We start from the raw sequence: 25,338 nt of genomic DNA, 5'->3' as shown, positions 1-25,338 counted from the left end.
AATCTCCATCCCTTCAGATGTTTATGGTGCGGCAGTGTGATGAATGGAGCTTCCTCTCTTATTACTGTTATCCTTCATATCAAGATATTCTCCTCAGGTATTTTTCTAAAGAGCAGGTGAGATAGAGTGTATCAATAGTCATACGCAGCAGTCCTCATGGGACTTAATTGAAAAGGTATGCTGTCTAGTTTAACCATATATGAAGGTGAACCATGGATGCTTTTTCTATATACCTAGACTTCTCACAACGTCTTGAACGTGTAGCTTTCAGCATGTCAGGGCAAATTAGGCTGGACACATAAAAAACAGTAACTGTATCATCCACATCTATGCGCGATCAACCCCTTTCCCACATGTACAATAACTAGTAAATGCTCAGGCAATTTCCTCTTTGTCTGTCTTGAGGGAACAGAAGCCGAAGTCAATTTTCCATGAACACAATGCCACAATAACACGAAAAATAGCAGTAAAGCTTTCACCGTGGCTCATGTGGGAGCAAACGCAGTTACATTCCTGGATAAAAGGTGGCAAAAAGTTACAACGTTCTTATGTATGAGGTTTATGTACCATATCTGTGTTGTTAAGTTAGTCGGACCCAGTGGATGTTATCTGCTGAAGACAGCACTACCGCTTTCTATTCCTAGGACTATTGTATAATACTTCCTCCTACTCTCTCTCCACTGCTGTTTCTAATAAGAAAAGGGAGTGGACACAGCACAACAAGCAACATACTAATAATGAAAAAACTTAAAAATAAAAGAACCTGGTCAACAGTCAGGTAAATAATTATCCAAAGTACAAAATGTTCCCATCATGAGAAAATAAATAAATAATAAGATCTCACTGATGAAAAATTACAGAGCTTTGGGGATGGATGGACTCTATGAGTTAGATGAACAACAACTATACCAAAACACCGATAGAAACATTATAATAATGTACAAATTCACTTAATAATTAAAAGAAGAAGAACAAAAAGCAGTTTATGCTATTAGATCAAATGAGGAAACAGCTTGTCTTTGGTATTTTTCAGCGGAAATGTTGTTGTGCCCAAACATTTAATCATTCCAGTCAGCCAGTAAACATACAGTATGTGAGATCAACATGTCACCTTTGCAGCTGCTTGACAGCAGGAGGTAAGACATCATGTTTACGGTTTGAGCCATACTATCCGTGCGGCTCTAGGGATGGTAATGTTGATCCGTCAGTCCTCCACTTTGTTCCAGACTGAAATATTCCCGATATGTTATCATTGCTAATTTGGAAACATTAGCATGCCAACAAGTTATAGATTAATAGCTTGTAGCTATTAATGGTAGCTTAGTCAGCATTAAACTTATTGCCAAAAATGTAGCATCTCAATTACAAACAACAGTTGCACAATAGCCACAATAAATGGAGTACCTGAAGATAATGGTCCAAGGGCATCAGATACAAGCAGTTTGCAGCCTGTATACATATAGAAGACTCCTTCTTCTTTAAATAAGTTTGTTACCAAAATAACTTAATTACCAATAATTTGACACACTAACAGGCCAAAACAAAATGCTGTACTTACATGTGGGGGGAAACGAATATTGCCATAAAAACAACATGTCAGCCTTAGCCGAAAAACTGATGAAAGTTTCATCATGAAACTGTAGGCAACATGAGCTCCTTCAAAATATTGTATTTTTAGGTTGGCTTTTTTCTTCTATGGCTCACACGATGACCATTTCTCTACCTCTTATATTGTATTAATTGTTAAACTTTGTAACACCTGCATGGTTCATCATGGTCATGCCAATACAGCACATTTGAATCTGAATTTTGAAAGAGGAACAAAAAGTTACCGCCTTTGTTTCTCCCCGGTTCATTTTACAGGGAAAACCTACCGGAAGCCATCTTTCCATTGCTACGAAGTGCGGACGGATCAAAACATTATTTGTATCTTTTGCCTTCGTTCTCAAACTCTTTACATTTATATCGAGTAAGTATATTTTGCATTTTAAAGTCATATGATAACCAAGAAATATATATTTGTATAAAAGAGCAGTTTAAGATACGGTTCGAAGAGACTTTTATTGGGCTAACATCAGCTAGCTAACTTACTCGCGTTACTGTTAGCTAGAAAGCTATTGAAAGCAACGTTAGCATGCTAACTGCTTCTTTGTAAAAGCAAATGAAAGCTATTCGAAGCAAAAACGATTTTATTTCGTACGCTTATATTGAACACGAAACTGGCTTAAGCACAGATAAAGTAATTGATTTTACATTGACTGAACCCAGCAAGCTGTTTTTAGTAGATAGTGTTATAATTGCTTATATGGCTGAAAGCAAAGAAGCTATTTACTTAACTTTTTCAGTAGTATTGAGCACGTAACGTAAAGAGGTTGGGGCAAGACGATGAAAACTTAGAAGTTCTTTTAATAAATGTTTTAGAGAATAAGCATATTTCTCAAAATGTTGATCTATTACATTTTCTACAGTAGTTAAACATTTTTCAACATGTGAGTGATCAACATCACTGGGTTAATTTTACAATGAGCCAGATATGTAAATGCTTATTTTAACTACAGTAAAAAGTACAGTAAAAGTCTTATGTGCAGAAAAATCTGTATGAACACATGCTTATATTACATTCTGACTTTTGTCTAGAGCCTCTGGGACTCTCATCTCAGCAAGAATGACAGACCGATACAACATCCACAGTCAACTGGAGCATCTTCAGTCTAAGTACATCGGCACAGGACACGCCGACACCAGCAAGTGGGAATGGCTGGTCAACCAGCACAGAGACTCTTACTGCTCCTACATGGGACATTTTGACCTGCTCAACTACTTCTCTGTTGCTGAAAACGAGAGCAAAGCGCGTGTCCGCTTCAACCTGATGGAGAAGATGCTTCAACCATGTGGACCTCCAGTAGATAAACCTGATGATGCCTAGATTACACTGGAGTGAGCTGTGAATGTTTTTTTTACACATTTTTTAGCGGGGTGGACATGCAACTTTAATTTTCTGCTAAACATATTTAAAGTTGTGCTCTTCTGAAATTTCTGACCATAAAATAAACCTTGTATGGCCTTGCCAACACTGAATGGATTGTCCATTTACACAACTGCAGATAACTGGACACAGATCTTTACATTGTTTACATCTGGACTACCCCATACAGCTCTGCAGCTGTCAGGGAAATTAGCTACAAAGGTGAAAGAAATAGAAAGGGCTTGAAGATCTAGACATTGTTTAAAGAAGATAACAAAAAGTGGTGTTCTATCGAGTGTTTGTATTACCTGATGCAAAGTTCTGTTTTGATTTAATAAAAATTGATGTTATCATTTAAAATCTGGTAATTTCTTATCACAAAGTCACTACCCAGACTACATACTGATGGGGGACAAAGTATCATGTCTCATCTGTGTGTAAATGTCATCAGTGCCATTTAAGAGAAAATAATTGGCAAATTCTCTGGCATGTTTACGATATATTGGATTGGTTTTATTTTATCGCTTCAGTTTTAATTTTCAAATATAGAGGAGTGCCACCTTCAACCCAAACATTAACACAAAAAACATTAACTGAACAATGGAGAAAAGAAAACGATATATCAAATATATACATGAATAAGAAACATTTACAGTAGTTCAGCTGTAATGTGCAGAGTAATCAAAGTAAATTCAGAATAAGGCTTAAAAGTCTCAGTCTTTCTTATTTTAAGCTAAAGAGCTAACCCTAACAAGTTATTGGGCTTGTTAACACATCAACTAACAGTTAGACAGTGGTAATATATGTTTTAACTGGCCTATAATGGGAACAGCGTTGCACTCAGTGGGAGCAGTGATGCTTTGGACTGAAGGATGCTGCAGGTCAGGAGTAAGTTTGGTGGTTGAGATACGAAGGACATCACAGAGATGCTGTCGCTCATTTTGGTTCTCAACCTGCTTTTGTTCAGAGTTAACAAATGTTTGCTCACATGTTGACCCGAACAGACTCATCATTCTTTGTGCGTGGCGTCTCATCAGAGGAAACTTTTCCAAGCTCCGGTAGAAGTCGGGGAGGGAGAGAAGCTGATGTTGATTCTTCAGGGAATTATCGTATTTAATTATTATTATATAAGTTCTAGTTGCAGACTCTCTTAAACTTATTCTGCATTAATCAGCTCGATTTCTTTCTCAATGATAGAAAACTCTTGGAAGTGCTGACTGAATTCTGTGATGAGACGTGACATGAGATGAGAGACGTGATCACAGACACATATTTCCCCTTGTTCTCAGAAAGCTTGGCCTTTGGAAAAGCACATTGGATTTCGGACAGCGTGGGGAAGTGCGCAACATTGAAGTTGCGTAGTTGTGTCTCAAAGAGTCGGAGCTTCACACAGAATGCTTTCATGTGCGCAGTCGGCTCTTGTTCAGCGTTGAGATGACCAGTAAGATCAACTAAACAGGTCTGCCAAACATGGAGGGTCACTGAGCTCATGAAGAGGTCGCTCCTTCTCTTTCAAAAACAGATCGATGTCTGATCTCAGGGAATAAACCCGCTGCAGCACGAAGCCAGTGACTCAGCCAGCGCACATCAGAACTGTGGAGCACGTCCCCGTATTCAGCATCGACATCAGACAGGGAAGCTTTAAATTCTCTGGGGTAAAGTCCTCGTGCTCGACTTATGTTGTTCCCTTTAGACTCCTTAGACCAAGCAGCTCTAACACAAAAGTTATCATCAACTCCCCGCAAAAACAATGAACAGCTGTGCGGTGTCCGTCGCATCTGTGCTCTCATCACACGCAATCAGTAAAAGTCTAAAGCACAAGCTTTATCTGACACGTGATGTTTTAAGTTAGATGACAAGTCAAAACTGTGTTTCTGTGTTAGAACTAAGACGTACAAAACATTCAAGCGCAAGTTTCTATCTGGGACATATTCCATTAGACTCTTAGAAATTGCTGCGGGCCAATTAAAAATGGACCAAGGGCCGTAGTTTGGACAACCCTGGTCTACAGATTCAACAAACTGTTGTCCACCTACACAGTCTCTCACACATGCACCACATTCAGGCACACATGCACACACACATTTTCTGTACCCAATCCTCCACCCACACAGATCAGCTGTGCATGACTTAAACACACATCCTGACATGCTGCGTCTCTTCATGTCTGATTGTAAATGATTACGTTACGTACTTTATATTTTTCTAGAGAACTGTATGTCACTAAATTCAAAGGACATTCTTATATATATATTCATATATATGATGTGAATGGTTGCTAGAGCTACACAATGCCTGTTCTCAGACTCTGCATTTCCATATCTGAAAAGCAATTAGATTCAAAAGTGCAAATTAATTTCTTGAGCAGTGGCACCGGTTTAGAAACTTCCATGAAGCACGGCTCGCGGCAGACACAAGAAAATTGTTCTAGTGTTGAATTAACATCAGTGGCTTTGATCAGGAGTGTCACTTTAATATGCTACCAGCCATGAGAAAAGGCTTTTCTTTAAAGCAAAATTGCCTCAGGGTTGTCGAAGTAGAATAGATGTTTGATGTGGGATGTGTGACTAGAAAAGAGCAGCGGACGCTGAGGGTAGTCTTGCTGACTCCAGGTGATTTATCAAAGCATACTGCCGGCCAAATTCACACACACATACAGACACTTGGTGGGAGAGGATGCAATGCATGACTCATTTTTGGATTGAGAGACAAGCCGGTGGGTGCCAAGGAAGTTCTTGTGTTGTGTATCACGTCTGTGTGTGTGCGTGTGTGTGTGTGTGTGTGTTGGAGGGTTACTTAGAGGGGTAAGTCCTTGCCATCTGTCCACACTGAGAGTCGTGAAGATGACGCTGCCAAGTCAGGCAGGAAAGCAGCGAGAGGTCTGTGTGTGCCGTCACACTCCCACATGAAACACTCACATCAACTGACACAAGCACATACAGAGTCGCCTGCTCCTCAGCTTCCAGCGACATTAGCGGAGATGGACTCTCTTTATTTTTTTTATGGGAATAATGCTTGCAAGTGGGTGTACTTTGATTATGGGCTCTTAAATGCAGCCCTAACAACCACTTTGTAGGTGAAGCACTTCTGTGTTAGTCTTCACATTGTGTTCATCTACTGAGAGAATCACCAGCAGCAGAGAGAAATGATTGAATAGTCTGATCAGAATAATAATAATAATATTAATAACTTCTCACACCTGCAATTGTCACCTTGAGAAATAACTCACAATGTTGTTAATTTACAGTGGTGAGAAGTATGTGAAATGTGTCTTTACGGTACCAATAGCTGTATAACAGGTTGCATAAAGTGTTTTCATACCGCAAAGGGAAAGAGACAGTTTGTTCAGTTTTGTTTATTCCTCCTGGAGAACTTACAATGACTATAAATACTGTGTGCTGCCTGCCACTTTAAAGACTGCAGTGCGGGGACATAAATAAAAAGGACAAGAGTTGTGTACACTCATAACACGCGTCCTATATTTGAAGTAAAGCTGTTTTGTAAGTTCTGGAACTCAATGATCACATATAAAGTGAGCTGAATAAAGACAGATGGCAGATGGACCATCATATTTCTGGAATAAAAGGTATTTTGTTTTCTCTCAGTGTGTACTTGAAATATGTTATACCTCCATTTCATACCACTCTGGTTTTAAAGGTGTTGATCTAAATCCACAAAATAAAAAAGTATCGCAAACCTGTGAACAAATCTGGAACCAACAGAAATATAATTGGGCTTAACACACAAAAACAAACATTCTCATCCTTGTATGTTTTCAATGTTTGATAATGAATCTGCATGTACACAGCCCATGACCCTGTGTTACAAGCTGCTATAGAGGGTCACACTGTCTTGGTACATACATTACATCTGCAATTAATAATCATCTTGCATATGCAGACCTTCACTCAAGCTGAAACCTAAAGAGAAAGACGAGATCCACATCTATTCTCACATGGCAGTTCATTAACACCTATTGGACCCACTCAGGACCCTGCCGTGTCTTGATAGTCCAAGCAATTATTTAAATTAATTCACATGACCTTTTAAAAGCTATAGTTAGACTGGAAACTTCATTGGCATCGGTGCGTGTTTGCATTTGCATGTGGTCTCTGACACGGTGAATGGCGTCTTCTAATAACCACTTGGCCTTTCTGTGTTCATGCTGATTAAACAGGACCTCAGGTGAAGAAGTCCATCAAGTAAATTCACCCTCATCAAATATGAACGCTGCCACAATCCAATTATCTTTGCCCTTCTCTGCTCCCCACCTGTGTTATCCATCTATCTGCCTTAACCTTCCTCCTCTATTGTTCTCCTCTGAACTCTCATCTTCTTCACTGCTTGCACCCTCTCCTGCGAACCTCATCACTTCCCTCCTTTTCTCCCACTTTCTGTTTCTTGCTCCATCTCTGCTGCTCAGATAGGCAGTGAGTGGAAACCTCCAAGATAACACACACAAGTAATGACTCTTCAGCTGGGGGGGGGGGAGGGGAACAACATGATTATTTCTTTGTGGAGAATGCAGGATCATTTCCTCTGACCAAATGCAAAAAGAAATGTAATAATGGCACGCAGAGGAGGAAAGCAAAGTAATGCTGGATCTTACGATGAAACGTACAGCGTCTCGTCTGAGCAGTTTTGTGCAGTGACAAATCCGCTTTAACTGGATTTAAATTAAATTGCGTGTCTTTTTGAAGCAAAGGTTATCATCCTCACTGCTCGCAGAACAATTACTTCTCCACGACATTTCCGAGCAGCCAAAATTAAAAGCTGACTTGGTTTTAAATTTCTTTTTCTGCATTGTTAATCTTTTAGAACCTTTCACACAAGAGTGCAAGTCATTTGAGAAGTGTATTGAGTGTAATATGAGCAGTAAGAGTGGGTGGAATAAAGCGTTTTAATAATCACACTTTTTGTAACCTTGTGCGATATTAGACTGATGAATCATATCCTCCCTCCTCCAGTCGAGTGGCCGACCTGCAATACAGCCGAGACCAGCGGGCAGTGTGCCAGGGACAAAACTGCCTTCCCATCCTGCCTGAGAAACTTCATTAACGTTGTGGAGAGAGTGTGTGAGTGTGTGTGTGTGTGTGTGTGTGTGTGTGTATGTGTGTTTTACAGCATCTGACTCTGGGTGCTAAAAAGTGGAAACTTTCTGGTTGTTTTACCCTTTGAGCTCAGGTAAGATTTAAGGTCTGGGGAAAATACGACAGGTGTGAATTTTAGCGTAAGTTAAGATAAAGGCGAGGATTTAAGGGCTCAGTGTGATCAGGTGACACCTTTACCTGTCACTGACGTCAAGCTGTAGCACTACTTTCTGTAAATTCAATTCCAAAGCCAGCAGGTTACCAGAAGGCCTTTGAATGTCTCTCATTTACTACCATCTCTGAGTCTGCAATGTTTTTACAGATCTCCTCTTGTCCCCTTCGAGCTCTAGCTTTCATTTCCTTCTTCAGAATCAACTCTATGACGATCGCATCCTCTTTAAATGCTGGCAGTCTCAAACTCATTCTCTGGACGAGAATAAATAGATATGCCTGGCACTTTGCTATTTCAGTGGTCATTCACATAGAGATCCTCCCATATGAACCACAATAGGTTTGGAGATGCATTAAAATGCCATGCACGGCAACATCTATTTGGTAAAATGTAGTTTTAATGGCACGGCAGAGTGGAGTGGTTCAAACCTCAGTCCTGCTGAGGATGCATTTGAATAAATGACTCTGTTTGGAAAGCAGCTTTTAGTTTCTGGAATTGTCTTATTTTGCATTTGTGAAATTAATGTGATGTGATGTACAGCATGCGGAACTATTTGATTAATTACATTTATTAGAGCTCCTTGCTTTGTATTTGTAGCAACTGAGCCACACGTGGGAACGATGAGCAGACTACTTCTGTATACAGTGTACCATTCACAGCAATCCATCTAATAGTTGTTGAAACATTTTACTCAGAACCACAGGTGTAGATTTCGTGATGGCACTGGAAGAGAGTTCAGAAGATCACCAACGTCATTCGGATTCATCTTCTGGGCACAATGAACGTCGATACAGAATGTCAATCCATTTTCTTTTCACCAAAGGAGGAGGTAGACCGGAGGACAGACCGTATTCCCTTGTGCCACACTGATATCATGGCTAATTATACATACACGTGTCACCTCACTTTGAGCAGAATCATCTGACCTTTTGTAACCCCAGCAGAAACTCAGTGAGAGCCAGAAGGCAGAGCAAGGTTGAGGGCAGAGTACTTACGCGGTCATCTTCAACATGTATTAAAATGACAGTACATGAAGGTGATGAGAAGAGCTTTCGTTAAAGGAATAATCTAATATCCTAGAAAGGCTTAATTGACACTAATTGCTTCACTTTTGAGTTTCCAGACTTGTGAAATCAGTGGAAATAAAAAATACTGGCAGCTTTTAATTATTTCATGAAATCTGCAAGGAAGGATGTAAAGTATTTTAAAAAGTACTCATGCTGCACTTCTGCTTTATGCATTCTTCTAAACTCATATTTGTAAATCTAATATACAGTGAGTAAAGCAATACTGATTTCATGACAAGAAAAACCAGGGAGACAAAATAGTTTTTCCATGATTCTTTATATACAAAAACAATATACATAGTGTGGACGCAGCAGGAGCTGTTTTGGGAATATATGACATTATCCTATGACTTCACAGATCAATAAAAAAGAAAAAGAAATCAATGTCTTTAAAGTTGAGAGGGTTTATATTGTGACTGACACTCGTGAATCTCCAACAAATCACGATTACTGTGGATTTCACAGGATCAAGAAAAGATGACACGTTGAAGATTAAAGGCTTCGGGTCGACAGCGGCAGCAGTTTCATCACGGCTCCGATTTGATGTTGTGGAAGTGACAAAGGAAGCCGCAAGCACCGTTACAAGAGCAGACATCCTCAAATGTAAACATTTTACTTTAGTAAATCTGCAATCTAACAGCAGCTGCCGGGAAAAGCAAGTGTCAAAATGCTAAAACTGGAAACTTTGTTTAATCTAATGGCAGGAATTGTTTGTTAGCTTGTTTTCACATATTCAACACCATCGACGGCGTAAAGAAATGTGGGCTGTGTTGCAGCTTTTCTTTGCGTCTCAGAAGATTTATTGTGTTTTATTTGTACAGTTCCAAACAAGATGAGATGAAACAGACTGCAGCCATAAAAAGATTCTCCAGGACTCGCTCCTTGTGATTAATACTGACTGGTTATGACTTAACAGTAAACACCATCTGTCAAAACTCTTCCACAAACTCGACTGCTCTGACGAGACGAAACACGTGTTGCAGAGAAACACTTAAATAAAGAAGTGGTGACAGTCCACACCTTTATTATAAAGTCACCTGAGTATTAAAACAGATACCACAAAGCTTCCTAAAGGTTTAACCTCTCTATGTAGCATTTATAAGCAGTATTCAAACACTTTATAAATGCTTTTTAAAACACACTATTACGTAGTTGTAAGAAAATATAAAGACGTTTACGAATATATTATATTTTATAAAGTATTTTCCTGATTATTTAACAGTTGTGGATGCTTAATGATAAGGACTTAAAGTTTACATATATACATTATAAAACACTAAAACCTGCAATAACTCCTAAATAATGAGCAGAAACTCGCTATAAAGCTGATATTTTTATGTAGGTTCATCATTGCGAGCGACCTCCATCACACCGTCACGTGATCGTTATACAAATGTGGTGATAAAAAGTCTTCATATCTGCTTACAGCTACATAACCATCCACTCATCATCACTATATACTGCTTATAAATGCTAACTAGGCTTAAGATCAAATAAATAAATGATTAACTTTCCTACGGCGATGCAAGCAGCACATTCATTTTACTCCACCATGACGGCATCGAAGCTGTTCCACCAAGTAAGACTTTTCATTTGTGCATTTAAAATGTTTAAGTGTGCATTGCATTATATTCAGCTTTATACAAGCTATCTTTTGGCTGTTTTTTTATGCCTTTATTATATAGTATAGCTGAAGAGAGACAGGAAAGGCGGACCACATGCAGCAAAGATCTGCAGGTCGGATTCGACCCTGGGCCGCCGCTGTAAGGACTTAGTACATGGGGAAATATGGAATTCACACTATGTGCACCCGATCACTCGTATAAAACGCAACTGATTTATATACTGTGCTTTAACCAATGTAGTTAGAATTTCAAGTTACATCCTGTTTGCTTCTTCCTACTTTGTGCAAGGTGACCTATGGTTATCTGAAGAAATAAATCAAAAGTGAAGCCCAGAACGGATTATAAATGGCTTTTAAACTGAGTCTTCATCCATCAAATACTTACTGCATTGCACCTGCTGACTTCAGTTACAGTGAAGGCTGCAACAGAATATGAAATAAGCAGCGAGAGATTCACCATGATCTTTGTAATGGCTTGTCCATGATCTATTTAAGGAAACAGGTTCTCAATGTGCTGCGCAGAAACAGCACGGTCGTTATTATTATCGGGGGGGGGGGGGGGGGGGGGGGTAATAACAAAATAAGACGACTAAAATCGGAGCTTTAAAACATTTACATGTTCAATTGTATCGTATTGGTCGTAAAATGGATTTCAATGTATGCACATGCTCGATATACATTATGTACAAAAGAATCAATATATATATAACGACAGACATCGACATGAATACTGTTGTTTTTCCATCGCTGTACATGATTTCATGTTGCAACATTCAGAAGCACAAAGAATAATTGTGTCCTTTTCAGTTACTATTTGTGAGAATGACGAAGGATGTCGAGGTTGGCGCTCCATTATGAGAACACGAGCCTTTGGACGTCAGCGAGCTCGATCACTTTCCTTTCTGTGTTTCTCCTTTGACTTTTGGGAGCTTTCTTTCACATTCACACAAAAACTAATCACTACAGACGGATCACCTTTGCATTTTGCATTAACATACATCTCTTGGAGCAGGAAATCTATAAATGCACCAAAGATGAGCAGTGATCCAACGTTATTAACAAAGCATAAATCTAAACACTACATTTCTGTGTGTCTGCACATTTAGACAATGAGTGGAGTTACTCTGTCATCTGTATTTAATCTCCTTACATTACAAATCAATCCAGACGTATGGAAGTCTTTCCACGAGAGCACTGGGATATAAAATGGGCCAGGAAATAAATTGTGATGTCACCGGCTGAAATTATAAATCGATTATGAAAATAGTTCCCGTTTAAGTTTTGTAAAATCGAGTGTATTTCCCAGAAAGTTAAACAATACCTTTAAATTCTCAGCTTTAAAAGAGAATTCTGTTCATATAACTGTCCATCACATCTCTGGATTCAAGGTGCATGTTAGGGCAAGGTGTAAAAAGGACCACTCGTCAGCAAATCTCTCCTCGCGTATCCATCATGGGCAGACAGATTAAACGTTGGGAGGAAATGGAAAATAAAGTACTTTGACTTCTTCGAAGAAACTCTCAGTGCCTGTTCTCTTTTCATGAAACCGTCGAAGGAAGCCAAACAACATCTGAACTTTCAAATAAGAAGGCTAACGTACAATCAGACTCACGCTTTCTCTTTGCTACCGAGGCACTCGGAGTGAGAGCTCCAGCCAGAAACTGAAGGCAAAGCTTGGAAAGTCGATCTAATATCAAGTCCGGCACTTTGTGTTCGGAGGTTTGCACTGAATAACTCAACACAAGATATATGACGGTACATGATCATCATGTATCATCAGGAGGAGCGCTGAGGGATTACAGCTGGCTGGAATTGGAGCGATTTCCATCGCACCTCGCTGTCAGGGCCTCCGGTGCCCAGCGACCCTTCAGCTTCAGCAGTTATAAATATAACACCTACATCTACATCTACATACACATCTTCTCCCTCACAGTATATAACTCTGATGATGTAATGCCCTCTAGTGGCACTATACTTTAAATATGTCTAAAAATGAACTGCAGTATTTCAGATTGAGCTCCGAGAGGCACATCAGAGCAAACTGCCTCCCCTCTGATCTATGACATAGGCTCTGACATCAGCACACAACCGTCCAATCACTGCCCTTTCCTGTACTAGAGGGACGCTCGTATGTGGCCATTTGGCTGTTTATGACAAAGCATACCTTGGCAAGTACACGCTTTAGTACAATTAAGTAACTGCTAAGAGGTTCTCCCTGTAACCTGCCACGACAAGGCCTGAAGTGAACCAAAGACAACAAACAAAGCACATCATAAACCAGCAGGTTCTGGGCATCTACAATAAATAATCTAATGAGAGCGCTATACACACACACACACACAACTGTTCTGACTAGAGATATGTGCAAATGTTTCACTGGTGTCCATGGATGGCCAGGGACCTTAAGACACACCTGTAGCTGTCACTATAGAGAGAAATACATATCATCAGGCGCAGGAGGATCCCAAAGCAAATTGGACTGAGCTGTGTACTGAGGCTGCTGGGAGCTGTGGACCGGAGAGCTTGTGCTGCTGACGTCCAGCTGGCAGTGAGAGCACTTACGGCCGATGGAATCTGAAAGAGAAACAAACACAGTCTTAGTTATGAAAATACAACACACACACACACACACATCATTTAACAGAAAATCCCATGTGTTGCTCTTCTGTAGTCGCTGTCACTGCAGAGCAAACAGCATGGTGTAGGGTTGCATCAAATTTGTTTTCATAAATGAAGAGTTCGTTGAATTTCGCGCCAACCTTTTTAGTTTTTGACGGACCTAAACCACATCCAGAGAGCGACCTTTTAGCAGGTGCTTAATAGAGCAAATTATATTCAGAGCTAAATTAGATTTAGCACACTGTTTTTTCATGCTGTAATACATTCAATTATCTACTGCTGCTACGATTTGATCCGATATGAATCTTCACCAGGCACAAACACACTCCTGGAACATCTGCCTTTCAAAAAATGAATTTAGAGTCACCTTAAACTGCAGTTAATCGCTTTAGAGAATGGAAATGGTTTCATGTAACGATGCTTTTGGAGTGTTTTTGTGCTGAAGATGATTGATCTAAATGCTGCAGGAACAAATAAAAGGTAATATTGTTTTCACAAGTTATTATGGAATACAGAAGATAGAGGTAAGATTAAACTTTATTAATCCCGGGGGGAAGTTTCTGTGCAGCAGTTGCAATACAACGTGGGAAGAGTGCAACGTGAAAGTTCTTATTAATATATTTTCATTAAAAGGTGCATTAGTTAGGACTTAATTCCTCTGTCCAGCAATACAATATAAAACCATGCCACACAGATCTAATGACATATGAGAGCGTTAACTTCAACTTTATTGGCAATCAATGCCTGAGGCTAATGAGCTGGAGTCGACCCAGGTGTGTATATCATCATGATTTTAATGTTAGTGGAAATGTCTTGGGAGGATCAGAGTAATATAAATATTGATCAATGTGAGCTAATAAAAAAAACTGGATTTACGGTGATTAATTACTAATAAAGCGCAAGTTATCGTCACGCTTGGCTGAATGGCGGAGGTCATCGACCGCCTGCGTACCTGGTGAACTGTTTGCTGTCTTCATGAACGGCCATCTCTCGGCTCTTAAACTCATTCAGCTCCTTACGGATAGCAGCCTGCGGGGCAGAACACACACACACACACACACACACACACACACACGTTGATAAAAATGCACCTAGCAGGACAAGGCCACCTGTTTTCACACACACACACACACACACACACACACACACACACACACACACACACACACACACACACACACACACACACACACACACACACACACACACACACACACACACACACACACACACACATGCACGCGCACGCAGCTGTGTTTTCTAATCTAATCACATCTAGCCTGTGGCGTCTCATTTGGACTTTTTAAACTTTCCATAAAACTGTGCAGCTGCAGTCTTCCCTTCAGGGAACTACCCACAATGCATAGTGTTATGTTGTAACATTGACCGTTTTAAATAAGTAGAACAATGCACACATGAACATAAACACAGAACATGTGCATTGTTCCTTATTCTCTCAGGATTATGTTGATAATATGTAGGATTATTGTAAACTCATTAAACTCTATATGGAACATTAGTCTTGCATTCGACTGGCCACAGAAACCCCTCAGGTCACGTGAACACTGCCTCTCTCCTCATGCAACATGTGTGCCACCTCTTGCACGTGTCACTTGTACTGGTTATGCAAATTAAAGTCTGTGAGGGTTCAGAGTTCAGGAGGTGTATGGTCTGTGATTTCTGTATGTTGTGTAGTTCTAAACATCAACAGCAGAGGGCAGGCTTGACGTATAAACTGCCTGCCGACTCCCCCTGAGGGCCCTTCTCCTCCTATGATCAAAAGTATATAGTGTGTACTTTTCCTCTTGGGTATTTCATGTTAATCTTACACATGTTTAGAGTATGCAACACAGAATAGTATCAGGTCTAACATTATAAAAAGAAACAAGTAGACAACCTATAAAATAATATTTTTTCTTTTTTTAAAATCAAGTTATTAAAAATGCACCTTGTCAGCGGGAGTAAGCCGTGTCCAGGGTTTGTCGGCGCGACGATCATAATCCTTGGCGTCCGTTACCTCCACATACTCGTTAAAACACAGGATCCTGCGAGCGACAAGCTCTGCCACTGTAGGCCTCACGCTCAGCTGCACGCACAAACACACGCGTCACAATTCAGGAAGGATTTCTTTTTTAGTTGTAAGTTATATTAAAGTCTAATATCTGTATATGCGTATGTTTCATTGTGTTATTGTAGCCTGTACTGATCATTCTAAAGGTTTCGTGGAGGAAAGTGTTGAGAGAGAGAGCGAGAGACATGTTTCAGTTCCATATGTGTCCACTAGATGGGCTGATCTCTCTGCACAAAGCATCTTTTCTGCAAAACATATTAGCAGCTAAATATAGACCCTGTCTGTCCCATCTGTCCTCTCTTTTATTTATTTATTTATTTATTTATTTATTTATTTATTTATTTATTTATTTATTTATTTATATATATATATATATATATATATATATATATATATATATATATATATATATATATATATATATATATATATATATATATATATATATATATATATATATATATATATATATATATATATATATATATGTGTGTATATGTGTATATGTGTGTATATGTGTGTGTGTGTGGTGTTTACAGTACCTTTCTGGAGAGTCTCCTTTTAATCTCTTGCTTGGCTTCTTGCTCCTCGGCTTCATTCTTTTCTGCATGCAGAGAATCAACAGAGTCACTTCACACCTCCATTACTGAGTCTGCTGCAAGCTTCTGCTCCTATTTATAACAGCAAGATGCGCTTTGCCATTTAAAAGCATTTCCATCCATGGCTGCAAAGCGTTGTGATTGCTTTTACGTAAACAACAGCTAAAGGGATATTTATGTCCTTTGATTTCTTCTAGAGACAGAATAAATCATGTGAATTGAATCTATAATGCATTCTCTCTCGTGGCTTTTTCATGGATATATAATATACACTGTACACTCACATTCGCTCGCTTAATGCAGATTCAGCCATGAAGACATGGCTGAATCTGCTAAAGTTCAAACCAAGCATCGGAATGGGGGAGAAAGATGATTCGAAAATGTGGACATGGCACGGTTGTTGGTGGCAGACTGGGCGGTTTGTGTATTTCAGAAACTGCTGATCTACTGGGATTCTCACGCACAACCATCTCTAAAGGTTTACAGAGAATAATGTCTAGTTAGCGGCAGCTCTGTGGGTTAAAATGAGGTCAGAGGAGCAGGTCAGACTGGTTTGAGCTGATAGAAAGACAACAGTACCTCAAATCACAATCTCGTTTCAACCGAGGTCTGCAGAAGAGCCTTGTATCATCCGGCCTTGTATCAAGGGTTCAGGCTGCTGGATCGTGGTGGTGTTGGGGTTATTTTCTGGGCACACTTTGTACCAGCTGAGCGTTGTTAAAACAGTCACAGCCGACCTGAGTATTGTCGCTGACCATGTCCATCCCTTTATAAGCAGTGTACCCATCTTCTGATGGCTACTTCCTGCAGGATGAGACGTCATGAATCTCAAATCATCTCAAACTGCTGTCTTGACCACGAGAATGAGTTGGCTGTACTCTAATGGCTTCCAGCGCTCAATCCAGCGGAGCACCTTTGGGATGTGGTGGAACGGGAGATCGTGGATGTGCAGCTGGCAGATGTGCAGCAGGTGCCATCATGTGGACCAAAATCTATGAGGAAGCACCTTTTTGAATGTATGCAACGAAGCATTAACGCAGTTCTGAAGGCAAAAGGGTACCTGCAACGTGAACCTAAATCAATCTTTTATTAATGTGGTGTACGAGTCTATAAACTGTAAAATAATATCAGGAGTTCAGGAGACACACGGCTTCTGATAGACAGTAACTTATAATTTAGACAGACAGAAGATGGTATCTGCCGATCTGTTGCTACCACACAACACCTGCTTTAATCTGGATCTATTGTCTTTCTTTAGTTTCTGCACAGTCTATTGCAGGATGTCGCTCGCTTTCAAGCGTGAGAGATCAGACACAGGCCACATGTTGTGTCAGTGCTTAATATCTCTACCTTTGTTTAAAGTTGAAGTTTCTAAACATCATGATAATCAGTTTGAAAGTGTTTTTCAGAAACTCACGCCTGAGGATGTTTCTCTGCTCCAGCTCCTCTGTGCTGGGTCTTTGGCTCAGGCGCCTACAAGGAGCGGATAAGAAATCATTTAAACATTACACTGACTTCAGACAAACAACATGAATTATCACAGTAAGACTTGTTTTACACCCCTTTCTTGTTCCTCAGGCTGTTTGCCACCAGTCCTTTCTGCCTCATCTGGTAGAAAAAGCCAAACTAAACTTCAGCACAGATTTGTACTGTGCATCATTTGTACCAGCCGCCTACAACTACAACATAAAACAATTAACAGTTTCTGTTATTACCCAAAAGCTCTGCCAAATCTACGATTACGTTCACACCTATTTTCACAGCATGCTGAGCGTGGGAGTGTGTACCTGACCAGATTGGAGCCTATCTTCTGGCGGAGCTCATGTCTCTCAATTATGGAGCTCCGCGGCAGAATGTTTTTCTCCTCCAGGTCCGCCATGCTGGGTCTGTTCCCCAGCTTGATGTTCAGGGTGTCTCGTCGGCGGATCTTAATAGCCAGAGCGCCTGGAACAGAAACGCAACATGGAGAAATAGTCACATGCTTCTTAGGGCCTTGAAACAACCTGCGTGGACAATTGACATGCCACCGCAGTTATAGCGTTTACAAAATAAATATTCTTAATGAAATGCCTCCGACAACCTGCACATCATCACGTCACAGGTGATGTGCAGTCACGAGGAGCTTCTCTAAAGTGTTTGCACAAGTTCTGCAGGCGTTGTCCTATTTTATGATGCGTTACAAAAATAATGCCGTACTGGTTGTGTACTCGTCTTCCTCCTCGTCTTCCTCCTCATCGCGGTACAGGATTGGTCCGTCGGAGTCAGAGTCGCTAGTTTGGCTGTATCTCGGCCTATCAGGGATCACCGTCACCTCGGCGTGCTCCGTGTTCACACTGAGGCCCTGTGGCCTCTCAGCGGGGCCCTCTGCAGACCTGCAGGACACACACACACACACACACACACACACACACACACACACACACACACACACACACACACACACACACACACACACACACACACACACACACACACACACACACACACACACACACACACACACACACACACACACAGAAGTATAAGAAACGGCTTACAAAGTCGACGAACACGAGGCATGTCACACCATCTCTCGTGTCTCGCTACATTTTTACCTCGGGCTGTTCTCCACAGCAGACTCTTTTTCTCCGTTCTTCTTTTCTTCTTCTCTTCCCTCCCCTCCCGTTCCCGTGTCTCCCTCTGTAAAGGAAGTGTCCTCTGTAGTATTGTTGATGTGGAGAGACTGGACAGTGGGTTCAGGAGCCATACCCTTGTGGGTCCCACCAGCAGTCGAGGCATTGGAAGCAGATTTGTGCTCTAGAGCAGCTTGAGAAGCCGGAGTGTCCTCTGTGGTATTGCCTGAGACTTTAGATGAGGCAGGCTTCGTGTCTGAGGAAAGGGGTGAGCATTTTAACTCCGCAGGCTGTCTACGAGTCTCTGCGGGGGGCTTTTGAGGTACGGAGGAAGAGGTGGGAGTGTTTGGTTTCTGGTTGGTCCTTGCATTGGTCCCTTCATTCTGCTTTGCATCGTCCTTAGACGCACGAGAACGAGAGGTGGAGGCGGGGGCGGGGGCGGTTTTTGTTGTGAATCCCGTCTTCTTTGGCTGGGAGCATTTGGCTAAGGGGAGCAAGAGAAAGAGACTTGTTTGAAAAACTTGCACTGTAGCAAACAAGTCATGGGAGAAAATATAAAAGGAAGTGATTCACAGAAAAATATGCATGCTGTAGCTTTCATTCAGTATGTACGGTACGGCTGCAACTAATGATGCTTTTATTATTAGAATATGCGTTTCTAATCTAATCTGCAACAAATATAGATTACCTATAATAACAATGTCAGTGTGAAGCAGCCTTCATTTAAACTCGTTATTAAAACACTGAAGAAACAACATTCGTCCCACTTCCCCAATAACTAAACACAGAAGTCTTCAGAAAAAGACTGCATGAACATCACATGTAATATTCTGGTTCTGTGCTGCTTAGATCCACCAAGCTGCAAGTTACACACACACACACACACACACACACACACACACACACACACACACACACACACACACACACACACACACACACACACACACACACACACACACACACACACACACACACACACACACACACACACACACACACACACACACACACACACACACACACACACACGATGATCATGCCCTAGCATCAATCAAAATCACAGGAGCTTGACGGAGTTTATGTTATGAGGTGCAATGCTACACTGACCTCAGTCTCTCAGTCACACACACACACACACACACACACACACACAGTTTCACTTCTTCTTTCTCAGAAACAGATCACTTCTACAGTTTACTCACTTGAGTGGACACCACCAAGAGGGAGAGACGGCGGAATACTATTTTGCATTTGATCAACAATTCATCAAATACATGAGGGAGTTTATGGGACGCCAGGGTTTACAGCTGCAGACGTATTCATTCCCTTCAAACTGTGATACAAGCACATTGTCCATGCAGGGAGGCACGCAGGCAAGAACATTGACAAGCAAACGGGCTTCAGTCCCAACTAGCTGAACTTACCAATCACGCGACTAGTGTTGTTAGTGCTCCGCGGGTTAGCTTTAGCTTGAGTGGATGAGCCTGTCTTGCCTGTGGTTTTAGCAGTCTTTTTAGTCCCTGAAGCACCTTCTCTGTGCTTGGCTGTGGCTGCAGCGCCACCCGCAGGTTTAGAAGAGGCGGGCAGAGTGGCACTTTGCTGTTTTTGTTTTTGAACGTCTCGAGGTCGCACCTGCTTTGCCCGGGTGAGGGGTTTAGTAACGCACCTCTCTGAGCAGATCAGTGGAAGCAGGAAGGTGTTTAGAGGTTAAAATAGGGATTAAAGGCAAGACAAAAGATGCACAAATTGACATTCAAAGAAAGAGATGATGAAAGATTGGAGGCGAGTTGGACAGAGCTGATGATGAGAGACTATTTGATGGCTTGGGCAGGCAGCTTGTATTTACAATTGTATTGAAATGAATAATGAATAATGTATAAGGCTTAGGATATTGCAGATAAGCTGTACACATTAACCTTCCCCATCCTCCACTATGAAGGCATGTGTGTTCTCTTACTGTATTAGCGCTGTTTGTTGCCTTTGCCTTTCTGATTATTGACGAATGAACAAACAAATGGCTCCGAGTTCAATGCTAACAGGGTTGAGATGAGAGCAGCACAACACTTAAGCAGCATCAGGCACAAGAACAGTGGCCTGTCTCCCGAGAGGCAGGGAGGCATTAGGAGATGGCTACTGCTCTGTTTAGACTGTGAATGCCTGCTGCAGGCTGATATAATGGGAATATCTATTTGAACACATTAGACCCTGCAAGAGATCCCACAGAGGATTCAATGTCAGCTGGAAAACTGCTGCCGGCCGGTACAAATGCTTTCCACAAGAGAGTCGAAGACTTCAAAGCAACCAAAAAAACTGCAACAGTTAGTTCAAGCATATAAATCATTATCTTTGTTATCTACTGGACCACTGATATAACTGTTTATACAGAATATCAATGTTCTATAAAACATCTATAAAATTGGAGCATTTTTAGCTTGAGGCGTAAAATATGTTCATGACCTTTTAAACTGGAGAGAAAGAGTCTCTTTGTAACTCTTTTCTCGTCTTTTTATATTTTTATATTACCCTCCGACTATCTTTGTCCTTCTCTGTGTAGGTTTATTCAACAAACATCAATATCTCTGTGGTGGCTTTCACATTGTGTCATTTATGCTTAATCCAAAGTGTTGTTAGCCAACCAAGAACAAGCTCAACATCTAAACAGTATGAAAGGTGAGAAACTGTCATCCAAAGCCTCGATCCAAACGTTAGGGACTCCAATTAGCCCTAGATGACAGGCCACAGAATAACAAAAGCTCATGTTGGACACAGTTACTCCAGAAGTCACCTGTTTTGTCCTCGGTGCTGACGGGTCCGCTGGCCTGTTCCTCCAGCGCCGTTTCTGGAGACTCAATGTCAACTTTGACCTCTTCCGATGTCACACTAGAGGTGGCGTGGCCATTCTGATTTTCACTTCTGATTGTTTCCTCTAGAAGAGATTAAAAGAAACAGTTTGCAGCGTCACTGAAATTTGTTTCTCAGAGATGTTTAGTTCCTTGAATGCCGTTGAACTCAGAGGTCAAACTTTTGAGTTCTGCTTTTACTGGCAACAAGCGAATGTAATCAGATTGGAGAAAGCAGAACTTTAAAGTTCAGAGGACAGTGCAACAGTTGTATAATGACAATAAAGCTGAACATTGAACCTTGGATAAGTGCCAAGAAATAAATGTGAAGCATGTGAAGCATGTGCATGAATGAACAAACCTTGGTCAGCGATGAGAACTCCTTTTTTGATGAGCTCCTCCCGCGTTTGTCTGGTGGAGATTTTTCTCTCTAGAACTGGAAGAACAACGAGATCGAAGGCCTTTAATGTCGTCTTTTAGCTCCAGCAATACATTTACACATAATTCTACAAAAGCATTGCACAACAGCTACTTTCCTCTTCTTATTGCTAAATCGTTTCCGCGCGTGACAGCAACACATATCGAGTCATAGATGAGGAACTAAGCCAATTCTGTCATCCTGCTGCAAACCAACTGTTGTTTTACTCACAAACAGCTTGGAAAGGAATCAATCTGCATGTTCACAGAGACATAAAATAATTAATCCTTCTTCAAGCAAATAATCTGCAACTAATAAGATAATCGTTTCCTGATTTTAACTTCTCAAATGTGATAATTTGGTGCTTTTCTTCGTCATACTTGACAGTACACTGAATATCTTTGTGTTTTGGACAGATGGTTAGATTAAAAATAGGAAACTGAAGAGCTGTGGGAAATAGAAGTGGGCATTTTTAACTATTTTCTGACATTTGCTAGATTGTCAGAAAAGAGTCATTAGATGCAGCCCTACATACTAAACTAAGATTGGTTTCGTAGACTCCATTAAATCATGGACTGAACAACGGCCAGACGATGTCAAACGCTCCAAAACAATGTCCCTTTAAATTCCCCAGCCAACACTTCAGGATGAAACCTTTCACTCTTTTGCTTTTAAAGCTCCTCTGAGAGCAACACCGATCCTGTTCACACTTAATGATCAGAATAAATCCAAAAATGCAAGCCATAATGTTGTATAGACACTTAATTGGGGAGAGCAAATCATCACCTGTTTGTACAATGCCATTAAAATACACACACAAATGCAAACACATACACACACACACGACGTCCTACCTTTGGAAAGATCCTGGAACTTGTCGCTGGTCTTCTTCTTCCTCCACTTCCAGGGTTTGAACAGTTTACCTATAGATGAGAGCTTGCCTCTCTGCTGCCGTGACGCAGGTGCATTCTGGGTATTGGTGGCGCTGTTCACCACAACGTCACAGCTGGCCAGTGATGATGATTTCTCCAACCCATCAACTGCAAGATACATATGCAGGAATACAAAAATATATCAGAACAGCATCATGGTGCAAACACATGCATGGACTACAGTTCTCTCGATGCACCAGATGTCTTGTGGAGATAAATACACATCACATAAATAAAACAACATGATGTATTCTGTTAACAGCTAGTGCTGGACTTAAATGTGTTCGGGAACACTAGGTCCAGATTCTTATCAAGCAAACAAAGCCTTCTTTTTACTAGTTCATACTGCTACACACTGGCTACACACTGGCTACACACTGGCTACACACTGGCTACACACTGGCTACACGCCATTATTGGATGAAACGTGGGCGAAATCACAGGGTAACTCATGATACACTGGTATCAGGATATCCTGCCCACATTGCTATTAAAAGGTACCAATGAGTCTTTTATGTACTACAAGAATAAAAGAAAGATATAATACAATAAGAAGAAACATATTTCTGCAAAACAAATCTGGACTTTTTTCCAATAATTGTTCAACTGAAACTGAGAATTAACCTCTTTGGTTAAACTGCTCAATGATTATAGACATTCAATATGCGCCGTTTCATCGTGTCATGGACCATTTCGCCATACATTGCTGCATTAATCACTTGTTTCACTCAGATTTCAACAGCTAAGCATGAATATTATTTCTAACTTTGTCTCTGTGCCGTATTTGCAGTGTGTGTCTGCTTGTGTGTCTTGGCTAGATCCCTGTCCTTCCACAACTCCTCCTCTTCCTGTTGAAAGATTAGAAGTCCTGTGAACCCTCTGGAAGACTGCAGATGGTGTGTGTGTGTGTGTGTGTGTGTGTGTGTGTGTGTGTGTGTGTGTGTGTGTGTGTGTGTGTGTGTGTGTGTGTGGAAAGAGGAAACAGAGGTGGTGTGCGATTCCTCAGATTCAAGTAGAGAAAGCTTTTTGTTTTTTCAGCTACATATTAGCCACTGCTGAAACGCTCAAGCCTCCTGACTGAAGGGAGCCCAGCAGGGATCAAAAGTTTAGAATCTCTTTGTACAAAAACTTTATGTCATTTTCCCCTGAATCTCGTAGTTTGTGCCCTTGAATTACTAAAAGTGAATTCCCTTTAAAGATGGTCAAGTTATTGTAGCAGCGAGAAAGTGAAGTTTGAGTCTGTGGCTGGCTCCTGAAGTCTGCTGTATTTGTGTGTGTGTGTGTGTGTGTGTGTGTGTACGGTAATGTTCCAAGATTTGATTTGGCAGATATAACAAATATTGTACATTTAATTAAAATACCGAAGGAAAATAAAATTCAATTGTTGCGCCTGTTAGAATAAGAACTACAACACTGTCAATGGTGTGTGTGTGTGTGTGTGTGTATAAATATCTTATGTATATGTTGGCTACCTCTTAGACATGCTGATACTCTCTTCAACAAACACACACATTTTTATAATCCATGAAAATATCAGAGCGAGATGGTAGAAGGGGTTTAATTCACGCTTGCTTCACGAGCCAGTCAGATGTTTGCTGTGGCAGCTGACGATGTTTAAAGACGTAAAGACCAACTGATCTCCGCACATGTCCGTCTTAATATCTACTGACAGAAACATAATAAAGGCTAGGTTGAAAAGGCAACAGTGCTGTGTTTTATCAATTCCATTTAAGAGGCTTATGCAGCAACAAAGTCAGCAGAAGAACAGCTGAAAACACACTCAGCAAAGTTCGGCCGGATGATCCAGATGTTTAGCACATTTATGAGGAATTATTAGTCAGTTGAACTCCAGGAAATGAAAAACATAATGTTAAATCTGTCATTTTATCTGCTCAATTGAAAACAATCAATATCCTTTTGATTGGTTGGCTCTCACCAGCTGACATGTTGATGCCAAGACGAGATTTTGTCGACCATCTGGAGCTCATTATACTTCACTGATGGACATGAGCTGAAAGTGTATGAGCATAAACTGCCTCAGACTGCTGATGGCAGATCAATGTGTTGTTTCAGTAAGCGCATCCTGTATTATATCAAATATAAAAGTTAAAGTTTAATGCATTTGGTGGTCTGCAGGAGAGCTATGTTTTCAAGAAACAGATGTCTCATCAGACAAAATTGTAAAGTGGGGCTCAAATAATGAAAAGCAGTACTAGGGCTGTCCGGGACTAAAGACATTTTTAGTTGACTCATACAATTTTGTGGACTAATCTAGTTGTGCCTAGTTGATTTAATGGAGTTTTTTTTAAAGAATCATGCTGAATCA

General features: G+C 40.8%; 2 protein-coding genes across 3 annotated transcripts in view; one reads left to right on the top strand and one right to left on the bottom strand.

The window, feature by feature from the left end:
- The first annotated feature begins 1,827 nt into the window (after positions 1-1,827).
- Positions 1,828-3,325, top strand: sf3b5 (splicing factor 3b, subunit 5). Its single transcript, XM_029450347.1, has 2 exons — positions 1,828-1,969; positions 2,638-3,325. Exon 2 carries the CDS (start codon positions 2,666-2,668, stop codon positions 2,924-2,926), a length of 261 nt encoding a protein of 86 aa, XP_029306207.1. The 5' UTR covers positions 1,828-1,969; positions 2,638-2,665; the 3' UTR covers positions 2,927-3,325.
- A 6,227-nt stretch (positions 3,326-9,552) lies between these two features.
- The window catches only part of phactr2 (phosphatase and actin regulator 2), a 35,040-nt gene continuing 19,254 nt past the window's right edge, over positions 9,553-25,338 (bottom strand). For both annotated transcript variants that reach the window (XM_029450343.1, XM_029450344.1), the window contains 11 exons: positions 22,935-23,120; positions 22,024-22,098; positions 21,608-21,748; positions 18,802-19,303; positions 18,404-18,579; positions 17,995-18,151; positions 17,625-17,680; positions 16,151-16,212; positions 15,486-15,623; positions 14,490-14,566; positions 9,553-13,492 (listed from right to left, as the gene is read on the bottom strand). In XM_029450343.1, the coding sequence (XP_029306203.1) occupies positions 13,477-13,492; positions 14,490-14,566; positions 15,486-15,623; positions 16,151-16,212; positions 17,625-17,680; positions 17,995-18,151; positions 18,404-18,579; positions 18,802-19,303; positions 21,608-21,748; positions 22,024-22,098; positions 22,935-23,120 (1,586 nt within the window). In that variant the 3' untranslated portion in view covers positions 9,553-13,476. The remainder of the gene's footprint in view (positions 13,493-14,489; positions 14,567-15,485; positions 15,624-16,150; positions 16,213-17,624; positions 17,681-17,994; positions 18,152-18,403; positions 18,580-18,801; positions 19,304-21,607; positions 21,749-22,023; positions 22,099-22,934; positions 23,121-25,338) is intronic.

The sequence above is a fragment of the Cottoperca gobio genome, chromosome 15 (assembly GCF_900634415.1).
Source record: "Cottoperca gobio chromosome 15, fCotGob3.1, whole genome shotgun sequence".
Classification (NCBI taxonomy): domain Eukaryota; kingdom Metazoa; phylum Chordata; class Actinopteri; order Perciformes; family Bovichtidae; genus Cottoperca; species Cottoperca gobio.
The sequence above is the reverse complement of the archived record's forward strand: the minus strand, read 5'-3'. Positions and strand labels throughout refer to the sequence as shown.

Coding starts and splice junctions, on each gene's coding strand:
- sf3b5 (XM_029450347.1), top strand. CDS start 2,666: ATGACAGACCGATACAACATCCACAGTCAACTGGAGCATCTTCAGTCT.